The sequence below is a fragment of the Salmo trutta genome, chromosome 3 (assembly GCF_901001165.1).
Source record: "Salmo trutta chromosome 3, fSalTru1.1, whole genome shotgun sequence".
NCBI classification, from domain to species: domain Eukaryota; kingdom Metazoa; phylum Chordata; class Actinopteri; order Salmoniformes; family Salmonidae; genus Salmo; species Salmo trutta.
Genome location: NC_042959.1, coordinates 12176349 through 12191348, shown reverse-complemented (window position 1 = coordinate 12191348; position 15000 = coordinate 12176349). Strand labels below are relative to the sequence as shown.

Here is a 15000-nt window from a genome sequence, read left to right as displayed (position 1 = left end):
CAAGCCCTTAACCAACAATGCCGTTTTAAGAAAAAAAGTGTTAAAGTATTTACTAAAATAAACTGAAGTAAAACAATCTAAAATAAATAGTAAAAATGTAAAAGTAAAGAATAATTAAGGAGCAACAATAAAATAACCGTAGTGAGGCTATATACAGGGGTACTTGAGTTAATATGTACATCTACAGTAGGTAGAGGTATAGTGACTATGCATGGATAATAAACAGAGAGTAGCAGCAGTGTAAAAATGGGGCTGGAGACAATGCAAATAGTCTGGGTAGCCATTTGATTAACTGTTCAGGAGTAGAAACTTGTTAAGAAACCTTTTGTACCTAGACTTGGCGCTCCGGTACCGCTTGCCACTTGCTGTACAGTAGCAGAGAGAACAATCTATGTCTAAGGTGGCTGGAGTCCTTGGCAATTTTTTGGGCCTCCCTCTGATACCTCCTGGTATAGAGGGCCTGGATGGCAGGAAGCTTGGCCCCAGTGATGTACTGGGCCGTATGCACTACCTTCTGTAGTGCCTTGCAGTCGGAGGCCGAGCAGTTATCATACCAGGTGGTGATGCAACCAGTCAGGATGCTCTCGATGGTGCAACTGTATAGTTTTTTGAGGATCTGAGGACCCATGCAAAATATTTTCAGTCTCCTGAGGGGGAATAGGTTTTGTCATGCCCTCTTCACAACTGTGTTAGTGTGCTTAGACCATGTTAGTTTGTTGGTGATGTGGACACCGAGGAACTTGAAGGTGTCAACCTGCTCCACTGCAGCCCCGTCGATGAGAATGTCCTTCTTCTCTAGTCCACAATCATTTCCTTTGTCTTGATCAAGTTGAGGGAGAGGTTGTTATCCTGGCGCCTCCTCCCTATAGGCTGTCTCGTCATTGTCGGTGACCAGCCCCCCCCCCCCCCCCCCCCCCCCCACAAACACACACACACACTGCAGTCAGCTTTGCAGCAGTGTGTTGACCCCTGACTGTCTGATCTGTCACACAAACACAAAGGCTTTGTTCTGTCAGACCACCTGGGGAACTGTAGCAAAAGTAGGTGTGTATGTGTGTGCATGTGTGTGTGTGTGTGTGTGCATGTGTGTGTGTGTGTGTGCGTGTGTGTGTGCATGATAAAGGACACATGTTGAAGGTTTTGGGAGTGCTTGAGTTTTTTTTTTTTTGTCATTTTTACTCAGTTTGGTCTTAGTTCTGTCTCTACCGCTATAGGGATGGGATATGGAGAGGAGAGGAGGAGAGGAGGAGAAGAGATATCAACCAGAGAAGAGAGAAGGAGTGGACAGGAGTGGGCAGATGAAAAGTATGATGGGTAAAGAAGGGAGGGATGGACAAGATGGAAGGAAGGTAGAGAGGAGAGGAGAGATGGAAGAAAGGTAGAGAGAAGGAGTGGAGAGATGGAAGGTAGAGAGAAGGAGAGGAGAGATGGAAGGTAGAGAGAAGGAGAGGAGAGAAGGAAGGTAGAGAGAAGGAGAGGAGAGATGGAAGGTAGAGAGAAGGAGAGGAGAGATGGAAGGTAGAGAGAAGGAGAGGAGAGATGGAAGGTAGAGAGAAGGAGAGGAGAGATGGAAGGTAGAGAGAAGGAGAGGAGAGATGGAAGGTAGAGAGAAGGAGAGGAGAGATGGAAGGTAGAGAGAAGGAGAGGAGAGATGGAAGGTAGAGAGAAGGAGAGGAGAGAAGGAAGGTAGAGAGAAGGAGAGGAGAGATGGAAGGTAGAGAGAAGGAGAGGAGAGATGGAAGGTAGAGAGAAGGAGAGGAGAGATGGAAGGAAGCTAGAGAGGAGAGGAGGACGATCGAGTGAAACAGATGCTACTGTTGAGAAGGACAGGATGAGGAAAATAGAAGAAGAGAAGAGGAGGAGGGTATTCAAGGTGAACAGCAGGTGTGGTGTTAACAGAGGATAATGGAGAGTATGAGTGGGGGATGATGGGTAAAATCCTTCTCTGATCCATTCCCTTAGCTCTGACCTCACTGGGGAGATGGATGAGAGAGAAAGAGAGAGCGAGGGAGATGGATGAGAGAGAAAGAGAGAGCGAGGGAGATGGATGAGAGAGAAAGAGAGAGCGAGGGAGATGGATGAGAGAGAAAGAGAGAGCGAGGGAGATGGATGAGAGAGAAAGAGAGAGGGAGGGAGATGGGTGAGAGAAGAGAGAGCAGAGGAGGACAGAGGAAGAGGGAGGGAGATGAGAAAGGAGAGAGCGAGGGAGATGGAAGGAGAGAAGGGAAAAGAGAGATGGAGTGAGGGAGAGGATGAGAGGAAGAGAGAGGGAGGGAGATGGGTGAGAGAGAAAGAGAGAGGGAGGGAGATGGATGAGAGAGAAAGAGAGAGCGAGGGAGATGGATGAGAGAGAAAGAGAGAGCGAGGGAGATGGATGAGAGAGAAAGAGAGAGCGAGGGAGATGGATGAGAGAGAAAGAGAGAGCGAGGGGAGATGGATGAGAGAGAAAGAGAGAGGGAGGGAGATGGGTGAGAGAGAAAGAGAGAGCGAGGGAGATGGATGAGAGAGAAAGAGAGAGGGAGGGAGATGGATGAGAGAGAAAGAGAGAGCGAGGGAGATGGATGAGAGAGAAAGAGAGAGCGAGGGAGATGGATGAGAGAGAAAGAGAGAGGGAGGGAGATGGGTGAGAGAGAAAGAGAGAGCGAGGGAGATGGATGAGAGAGAAAGAGAGAGCGAGGGAGATGGATGAGAGAGAAAGAGAGAGGGAGGGAGATGGTTGAGAGAGAAAGAGAGAGCGAGGGAGATGGATGAGAGAGAACGAGAGAGCGAGGGTGGGGAAAGTGGACAGGGGTAGGTTTAGAGAGACCTTGAGTTGTTACCGTCAGAATAGAATCTCTACTCAGACCAAGGATATAGAAAATAACGCAGTGGAAAGGTATCATTAAAGTTTCCTTAAAAGTGAAATTGGGTAAAGGCACACCCCACTGGGCACAGACGTCAATTCCACGTCTAATTCCACGATGTTTCCATGTAATTTCATTGAAATGTTGTGGAAACAACATTGATTCAACCAGTGTGTGCCCAGTGGGACGTTTGTGTGTGTGTGTGTGTGTGTGTGTGTGTGTGTGTGTGTGTGTGTGTGTGTGTGTGTGTGTGTGTGTGTGTGTGTGTGTGTGTGTGTGCGCGTGCATGAGTATTTCCTTCACATCTGAGAGCAATTGACTCTCAATCTCTGGCCTCATATCTATCTGCTTCTCTCCACTCTCAATCTCTGGCCTCATATCTCTCTCTAGTTCTTTGGGGTTTCTTTGTGTTTTGACTGTGTGTGTTTTGAACCTCTGTGTGTAGAATTTCTGTCCAACTAAAACGAACATCGCTCTTTCCTTCTCTCTCTCTCCCCTCTCTCTCTTCAGGCACTTCCTGTTTAAGACGTCGTCGGGGACGACCCCTCTCTTCAGTAGCTCCTCTCCCGGTTACCCTCTGACCTCTGGGACGGTCTACTCTCCGCCCCCTCGCCTATTACCCAGAAACACCTTCTCCCGCTCTGCCTTCAAGCTCAATAAGCCGTCTAAGTACTGCAGCTGGAAATGTGCTGCCGTGTCGGCCATTACTACAGCCAGCCTGCTGGCTATACTACTGTCTTACTTTATAGGTAGGTAGAGTACACAGACTCAGCCTGCTGGCTATACTACTGTCTTACTTTATAGGTAGGTAGAGTACACACACTCAGCCTGCTGGCTATACTACTGTCTTACTTTATAGGTAGGTAGAGTACACACACTCACACACACGCTCACATATAATCATGTTTGTGTTTGCTTCCCTGCTCACCTGTGGGGACCAGAATGTTGATCAATTCCTGATCAATCTGGTTTGATTGCAGTTCATCAATATCAGCAGCTGTGTTGCATGTAGCCTGGTTTGGATTTGTAACAAGGAGTCTGATTTGATACTACACCCCATGTGGCTCGTTGGCTGGCGTGGTGCTGTGGGAATCGTTGTGTGAGCATACCACTTAGTTTCTTTCAAAGCCCACAGTCACAGCATGGTGCTTGGACACATACACAGGTCTGGGAACAGATAAAGAACTCAGACACACAGAGACTCAGCAGGCCGCTGGAGCATTATCACTGATTTGAGACCAGTTTAAAGGATAGAGATATCTCTAGCAGAGCAATGGCAGGTGTATAAAGGAGATGAGCTATGGAAAGAAGATGAGAATAGATCTCTCTGTACTCTCACTGAGTTACTCTAGTAAAAGATGGAGAGAGGGAGCGTGAAAGAGAGAGAGAGAGCAGGATGGAGTGGGAAAATAAAAATCGGAGTGAGCATAAGTATGAGAGATGTGGGCAGTGAGAGAGGGTGTATTTTGGTAGTTGTGTCTTTCTCTCTCGCTTCCTAAAAGCTTTTTTTGTGTGCATGCGCTCATGTGTGTGTGTGTGTGTGTGTGTGTGTGTGTGTGTGTGTGTGTGTGTGTGTGTGTGTGTGTGTGTGTAGCGGTAGAAAAAGTACTCAAATCTCAAACCTGAGTAAGTAGAAAATGACGCAAGTAAATTACTACTTGAGTAAAAGTCTAAAAGTATTTGGTTTTAAATATACTTAAGTATCAAAGGTAAATGGAATTGCTAAAATGTACTTAAGTATCAAAAGTAAAAGTATAAATCATTTCAACTTCCTTCCTTATATTAAGCAAAGCAGACGGCACAATTGTATTTTATTTTTATTGATGGATAGCCAGGTTGCACACGCCAACACTTAGACATAATTTACAGAAAAGGCATTTGTGTTTAGTGAGTCCGCCAGATCAGAGGCAGTAGGGATGACCAGGGATGTTCTCTTGATAAGTGTGTGAATTGGACCATTTTCCTGTCCTGCTAAGCATTCAAAATGTAGTGAGTACTTTTGGGTCTCACGGAAAATGTATGGAGTAAAAAGTACATTATTTTATTACAGAATGTAGTGAAGTAAAAGTAAAAGTTGCCAAACATATAATAGTAAAGTATAGTACAGATACGCAAAAACTACTTAAGTAGTACTTTAAAGTATCTTTACTTAAGTACTTTACACCGCTGCGTGTGTGTGAGGTTATGAGGAGTCAGATGTGTTGTCGAGGCCTTTATTGCCCTATTACCCTGGAGACTAGAGTCCACAGATGGGGAAGTCGCCAAAAACGACAAAATCAGTAGAAAAAACACCCTTTCTGATTCAGACATCAGTTCTATATTTACATCCAACATGCATCAGTTCTGTATTTACATCCAACAGACATCAGTTCTATATTTACATCCAACATGCATCAGTTCTGTATTTACATCCAACATGCATCAGTTCTATATTTACATCCAACAGACATCAGTTCTGTATTTACATCCAACAGACATCAGTTCTATATTTACATCCAACATGCATCAGTTCTATATTTACATCCAACAGACATCAGTTCTGTATTTACATCCAACAGACATCAGTTCTGTATTTACATCCAACATGCATCAGTTCTGTATTTACATCCAACAGACATCAGTTCTATATTTACATCCAACAGACATCAGTTCTGTATTTACATCCAACAGACATCAGTTCTATATTTACATCCAACAGACATCAGTTCTATATTTACATCCAACAGACATCAGTTCTGTATTTACATCCAACAGACATCAGTTCTATATTTACATCCAACAGACATCAGTTCTATATTTACATCCATTATGCATCAGTTCTATATTTACATCCATTATGCATCAGTTCTATATTTAAATCCAACAGACATCAGTTCTATATTTACATCCAACATGCATCAGTTCTATATTTACATCCAACATGCATCAGTTCTATATTTACATCCAACAGACATCAGTTCTACATTTACATCCAACATGCATCAGTTCTATATTTACATCCAACATGCATCAGTTCTATATTTACATCCAACATGCATCAGTTCTATATTTACATCCAACAGACATCAGTTCTATATTTACATCCAACAGACATCAGTTTTGTATTTACATCCAACATCAGTTTTATATTTACATCCAACAGACATCAGTTCTATATTTACATCCAACAGACATCAGTTCTATATTTACATCCAACAGACATCAGTTTTATATTTACATCCAACAGACATCAGTTCTTTATTTACATCCAACAGACATCAGTTCTATATTTACATCCAACATGCATCAGTTCTATATTTACATCCAACAGACATCAGTTCTATATTTACATCCAACAGACATCAGTTCTATATTTACATCCAACAGACATCAGTTCTATATTTACATCCAACAGACATCAGTTCTATATTTACATCCATTATGCATCAGTTCTACATTTACATCCATTATGCATCAGTTCTACATTTACATCCAACAGACATCAGTTCTATATTTACATCCATTATGCATCAGTTCTATATTTACATCCAACAGACATCAGTTCTATATTTACATCCAACAGACATCAGTTCTATATTTACATCCAACATCAGTTCTATATTTACATCCAACAGACATCAGTTCTATATTTACATGAAACAGACATCAGTTCTATATTTAAATCCATCAGACATCAGTTTTGTATTTACATCCAACATCAGTTCTATATTTACATCCAACATGCATCAGTTCTATATTTACATCCAACAGACATCAGTTCTATATTTACATCCAACAGATATCAGTTCTATATTTACATCCAACAGACATCAGTTCTATATTTACATCCAACAGACATCAGTTCTATATTTACATTAAGCAGACATCAGTTCTATATTTACATCCAACAGACATCAGTTCTATATTTACATCCAACATGCATCAGTTCTATATTTACATCCAACAGACATCAGTTCTATATTTACATCCAACAGACATCAGTTCTATATTTACATCCAACAGACATCAGTTCTATATTTACATCCAACATGCATCAGTTCTATATTTAAATCCAACATGCATCAATTCTATATTTACATCCATTATGCATCAGTTCTGTATTTACATCCAACAGACATCAGTTCTATATTTACATCCAACAGACATCAGTTCTATATTTACATCCAACATGCATCAGTTCTATATTTACATCCAACATGCATCAGTTCTATATTTACATGAAACAGACATCAGTTCTATATTTACATCCAACAGACATCAGTTTTGTATTTACATCCAACATCAGTTTTATATTTACATCCAACAGACATCAGTTCTATATTTACATCCAACAGACATCAGTTCTACATTTACATCCAACAGACATCAGTTCTATATTTACATCCAACAGACATCAGTTCTACATTTACATCCAACAGACATCAGTTCTATATTTACATCCATTATGCATCAGTTCTATATTTACATCCAACATGCATCAGTTCTATATTTACATCCAACAGACATCAGTTCTATATTTACATCCAACATGCATCAGTTCTATATTTACATCCAACAGACATCAGTTCTATATTTACATCCAACAGACATCAGTTCTATATTTACATCCAACATGCATCAGTTCTATATTTACATCCAACAGACATCAGTTCTATATTTACATCCAACAGACATCAGTTCTATATTTACATCCAACAGACATCAGTTCTATATTTACATCCATTATGCATCAGTTCTACATTTACATCCATTATGCATCAGTTCTACATTTACATCCAACAGACATCAGTTCTATATTTACATCCATTATGCATCAGTTCTATATTTACATCCAACAGACATCAGTTCTATATTTACATCCAACAGACATCAGTTTTGTATTTACATCCAACATCAGTTCTATATTTACATCCAACAGACATCAGTTTTGTATTTACATCCAACATCAGTTCTATATTTACATCCAACAGATATCAGTTCTATATTTACATCCAACAGACATCAGTTCTATATTTACATGAAACAGACATCAGTTCTATATTTACATCCATCAGACATCAGTTTTGTATTTACATCCAACATCAGTTCTATATTTACATCCAACATGCATCAGTTCTATATTTACATCCAACAGACATCAGTTCTATATTTACATCCAACAGATATCAGTTCTATATTTACATCCAACAGACATCAGTTCTATATTTTCATTAAACAGACATCAGTTCTATATTTACATCCAACAGACATCAGTTCTATATTTACATCCAACATGCATCAGTTCTATATTTACATCCAACAGACATCAGTTCTATATTTACATCCAACAGACATCAGTTCTATATTTACATCCAACATGCATCAGTTCTATATTTAAATCCAACATGCATCAATTCTATATTTACATCCATTATGCATCAGTTCTATATTTACATCCAACAGAAATCAGTTCTATATTTACATCCAACAGACATCAGTTCTATATTTACATCCAACAGACATCAGTTCTACATTTACATCCAACAGACATCAGTTCGATATTTACATCCAACATGCATCAGTTCTATATTTACATCCAACAGACATCAGTTCTATATTTACATCCAACAGACATCAGTTCTATATTTACATCCAACACGCATCAGTTCTATATTTACATCCAACATACATAAGTTCTATATTTACATCCATCAGACATCAGTTCTATATTTACATCCAACATGCATCAGTTCTATATTTACATCCAACAGATATCAGTTCTATATTTACATCCAACATGCATCAGTTCTATATTTACATCCTACAGACATCAGTTCTATATTTACATCCAACAGACATCAGTTCTATATTTACATCCAAGAGACATCAGTTCTATATTTACATCCAAGAGACATCAGATCTATATTTACATGAAACAGACATCAGTTCTATATTTACATCCAACAGACATCAGTTCTATATTTACATCCAACAGACATCAGTTCTATATTTACATCCAACAGACATCAGTTCTATATTTACATCCAACATGCATCAGTTCTATATTTACATCCAACAGACATCAGTTCTATATTTACATCCAACAGACATCAGTTCTATATTTACATCCAACAGACATCAGTTCTATATTTACATCCATTATGCATCAGTTCTACATTTACATCCATTATGCATCAGTTCTACATTTACATCCAACAGACATCAGTTCTATATTTACATCCATTATGCATCAGTTCTATATTTACATCCAACAGACATCAGTTTTGTATTTACATCCAACATCAGTTCTATATTTACATCCAACAGATATCAGTTCTATATTTACATCCAACAGACATCAGTTCTATATTTACATGAAACAGACATCAGTTTTATATTTACATCCATCAGACATCAGTTTTGTATTTACATCCAACATCAGTTCTATATTTACATCCAACAGATATCAGTTCTATATTTACATCCAACAGACATCAGTTCTATATTTACATGAAACAGACATCAGTTCTATATTTACATCCAACAGACATCAGTTCTATATTTACATCCAACATGCATCAGTTCTATATTTACATCGAACAGACATCAGTTCTATATTTACATCCAACAGACATCAGTTCTACATTTACATCCAACATCAGTTCTATATTTACATGAAACAGACATCAGTTCTATATTTACATCCAACAGACATCAGTTCTATATTTACATCCAACATCAGTTCTATATTTACATCCAACATGCATCAGTTCTATATTTACATCCAACAGATATCAGTTCTATATTTACATCCAACATGCATCAGTTCTATATTTACATCCTACAGACATCAGTTCTATATTTACATCCAACAGACATCAGTTCTATATTTACATCCAAGAGACATCAGTTCTATATTTACATCCAAGAGACATCAGATCTATATTTACATGAAACAGACATCAGTTCTATATTTACATCCAACAGACATCAGTTCTATATTTACATCCAACAGACATCAGTTCTATATTTACATCCAACAGACATCAGTTCTATATTTACATCCAACATGCATCAGTTCTATATTTACATCCAACAGACATCAGTTCTATATTTACATCCAACAGACATCAGTTCTATATTTACATCCAACATGCATCAGTTCTATATTTACATCCAACAGACATCAGTTCTATATTTACATCCAACAGACATCAGTTCTATATTTACATCCAACAGACATCAGTTCTATATTTACATCCATTATGCATCAGTTCTACATTTACATCCATTATGCATCAGTTCTACATTTACATCCAACAGACATCAGTTCTATATTTACATCCATTATGCATCAGTTCTATATTTACATCCAACAGACATCAGTTCTATATTTACATCCAACAGACATCAGTTTTGTATTTACATCCAACATCAGTTCTATATTTACATCCAACAGACATCAGTTCTATATTTACATGAAACAGACATCAGTTTTATATTTACATCCATCAGACATCAGTTTTGTATTTACATCCAACATCAGTTCTATATTTACATCCAACAGATATCAGTTCTATATTTACATCCAACAGACATCAGTTCTATATTTACATGAAACAGACATCAGTTCTATATTTACATCCAACAGACATCAGTTCTATATTTACATCCAACATGCATCAGTTCTATATTTACATCCAACAGACATCAGTTCTATATTTACATCCAACAGACATCAGTTCTATATTTACATCCAACATGCATCAGTTCTATATTTAAATCCAACATGCATCAATTCTATATTTACATCCATTATGCATCAGTTCTATATTTACATCCAACAGACATCAGTCCTATATTTACATCCAACAGACATCAGTTCTATATTTACATCCAACAGACATCAGTTCTACATTTACATCCAACAGACATCAGTTCTATATTTACATCCAACAGACATCAGTTCTATATTTACATCCAACATGCATCAGTTCTATATTTACATCCAACAGACATCAGTTCTATATTTACATCCAACAGACATCAGTTCTATATTTACATCCAACAGACATCAGTTCTATATTTACATCCAACAGACATCAGTTCTATATTTACATCCATTATGCATCAGTTCTACATTTACATCCATTATGCATCAGTTCTACATTTACATCCAACAGACATCAGTTCTATATTTACATCCATTATGCATCAGTTCTATATTTACATCCAACAGACATCAGTTCTATATTTACATCCAACAGACATCAGTTCTATATTTACATCCAACATCAGTTCTATATTTACATCCAACAGACATCAGTTCTATATTTACATGAAACAGACATCAGTTCTATATTTACATCCATCAGACATCAGTTTTGTATTTACATCCAACATCAGTTCTATATTTACATCCAACATGCATCAGTTCTATATTTACATCCAACAGACATCAGTTCTATATTTACATCCAACAGATATCAGTTCTATATTTACATCCAACAGACATCAGTTCTATATTTACATTAAGCAGACATCAGTTCTATATTTACATCCAACAGACATCAGTTCTATATTTACATCCAACATGCATCAGTTCTATATTTACATCCAACAGACATCAGTTCTATATTTACATCCAACAGACATCAGTTCTATATTTACATCCAACAGACATCAGTTCTATATTTACATCCAACATGCATCAGTTCTATATTTAAATCCAACATGCATCAATTCTATATTTACATCCATTATGCATCAGTTCTGTATTTACATCCAACAGACATCAGTTCTATATTTACATCCAACAGACATCAGTTCTATATTTACATCCAACATGCATCAGTTCTATATTTACATCCAACATGCATCAGTTCTATATTTACATGAAACAGACATCAGTTCTATATTTACATCCAACAGACATCAGTTTTGTATTTACATCCAACATCAGTTTTATATTTACATCCAACAGACATCAGTTCTATATTTACATCCAACAGACATCAGTTCTACATTTACATCCAACAGACATCAGTTCTATATTTACATCCAACAGACATCAGTTCTACATTTACATCCAACAGACATCAGTTCTATATTTACATCCATTATGCATCAGTTCTATATTTACATCCAACATGCATCAGTTCTATATTTACATCCAACAGACATCAGTTCTGTATTTACATCCAACATGCATCAGTTCTATATTTACATCCAACAGACATCAGTTCTATATTTACATCCAACAGACATCAGTTCTATATTTACATCCAACATGCATCAGTTCTATATTTACATCCAACAGACATCAGTTCTATATTTACATCCAACAGACATCAGTTCTATATTTACATCCAACAGACATCAGTTCTATATTTACATCCATTATGCATCAGTTCTACATTTACATCCATTATGCATCAGTTCTACATTTACATCCAACAGACATCAGTTCTATATTTACATCCATTATGCATCAGTTCTATATTTACATCCAACAGACATCAGTTCTATATTTACATCCAACAGACATCAGTTTTGTATTTACATCCAACATCAGTTCTATATTTACATCCAACAGACATCAGTTTTGTATTTACATCCAACATCAGTTCTATATTTACATCCAACAGATATCAGTTCTATATTTACATCCAACAGACATCAGTTCTATATTTACATGAAACAGACATCAGTTCTATATTTACATCCATCAGACATCAGTTTTGTATTTACATCCAACATCAGTTCTATATTTACATCCAACATGCATCAGTTCTATATTTACATCCAACAGACATCAGTTCTATATTTACATCCAACAGATATCAGTTCTATATTTACATCCAACAGACATCAGTTCTATATTTTCATTAAACAGACATCAGTTCTATATTTACATCCAACAGACATCAGTTCTATATTTACATCCAACATGCATCAGTTCTATATTTACATCCAACAGACATCAGTTCTATATTTACATCCAACAGACATCAGTTCTATATTTACATCCAACATGCATCAGTTCTATATTTAAATCCAACATGCATCAATTCTATATTTACATCCATTATGCATCAGTTCTATATTTACATCCAACAGAAATCAGTTCTATATTTACATCCAACAGACATCAGTTCTATATTTACATCCAACAGACATCAGTTCTACATTTACATCCAACAGACATCAGTTCGATATTTACATCCAACATGCATCAGTTCTATATTTACATCCAACAGACATCAGTTCTATATTTACATCCAACAGACATCAGTTCTATATTTACATCCAACACGCATCAGTTCTATATTTACATCCAACATACATAAGTTCTATATTTACATCCATCAGACATCAGTTCTATATTTACATCCAACATGCATCAGTTCTATATTTACATCCAACAGATATCAGTTCTATATTTACATCCAACATGCATCAGTTCTATATTTACATCCTACAGACATCAGTTCTATATTTACATCCAACAGACATCAGTTCTATATTTACATCCAAGAGACATCAGTTCTATATTTACATCCAAGAGACATCAGATCTATATTTACATGAAACAGACATCAGTTCTATATTTACATCCAACAGACATCAGTTCTATATTTACATCCAACAGACATCAGTTCTATATTTACATCCAACAGACATCAGTTCTATATTTACATCCAACATGCATCAGTTCTATATTTACATCCAACAGACATCAGTTCTATATTTACATCCAACAGACATCAGTTCTATATTTACATCCAACAGACATCAGTTCTATATTTACATCCATTATGCATCAGTTCTACATTTACATCCATTATGCATCAGTTCTACATTTACATCCAACAGACATCAGTTCTATATTTACATCCATTATGCATCAGTTCTATATTTACATCCAACAGACATCAGTTCTATATTTACATCCAACAGACATCAGTTTTGTATTTACATCCAACATCAGTTCTATATTTACATCCAACAGATATCAGTTCTATATTTACATCCAACAGACATCAGTTCTATATTTACATGAAACAGACATCAGTTTTATATTTACATCCATCAGACATCAGTTTTGTATTTACATCCAACATCAGTTCTATATTTACATCCAACAGATATCAGTTCTATATTTACATCCAACAGACATCAGTTCTATATTTACATGAAACAGACATCAGTTCTATATTTACATCCAACAGACATCAGTTCTATATTTACATCCAACATGCATCAGTTCTATATTTACATCCAACAGACATCAGTTCTATATTTACATCCAACAGACATCAGTTCTACATTTACATCCAACATCAGTTCTATATTTACATGAAACAGACATCAGTTCTATATTTACATCCAACAGACATCAGTTCTATATTTACATCCAACATCAGTTCTATATTTACATCCAACATGCATCAGTTCTATATTTACATCCAACAGATATCAGTTCTATATTTACATCCAACATGCATCAGTTCTATATTTACATCCTACAGACATCAGTTCTATATTTACATCCAACAGACATCAGTTCTATATTTACATCCAAGAGACATCAGTTCTATATTTACATCCAAGAGACATCAGATCTATATTTACATGAAACAGACATCAGTTCTATATTTACATCCAACAGACATCAGTTCTATATTACATCCAACAGACATCAGTTCTATATTTACATCCAACAGACATCAGTTCTATATTTACATCCAACATGCATCAGTTCTATATTTACATCCAACAGACATCAGTTCTATATTTACATCCAACAGACATCAGTTCTATATTTACATCCAACATGCATCAGTTCTATATTTACATCCAACAGACATCAGTTCTATATTTACATCCAACAGACATCAGTTCTATATTTACATCCAACAGACATCAGTTCTATATTTACATCCATTATGCATCAGTTCTACATTTACATCCATTATGCATCAGTTCTACATTTACATCCAACAGACATCAGTTCTATATTTACATCCATTATGCATCAGTTCTATATTTACATCCAACAGACATCAGTTCTATATTTACATCCAACAGACATCAGTTTTGTATTTACATCCAACATCAGTTCTATATTTACATCCAACAGACATCAGTTCTATATTACATGAAACAGACATCAGTT

The 15000-nt window shown here is 36.4% G+C and overlaps 1 protein-coding gene across 1 annotated transcript in view; it reads left to right on the top strand.

The window, feature by feature from the left end:
• Positions 1-15000, top strand: part of LOC115168418 (teneurin-2) — a gene marked incomplete in the record, with an annotated part of 309391 nt that overhangs the window by 210999 nt on the left and 83392 nt on the right. Inside the window, 1 exon segment of the mRNA XM_029723673.1 lies at positions 3354-3592. Within this exon segment, the coding sequence (XP_029579533.1) occupies positions 3354-3592 (239 nt within the window).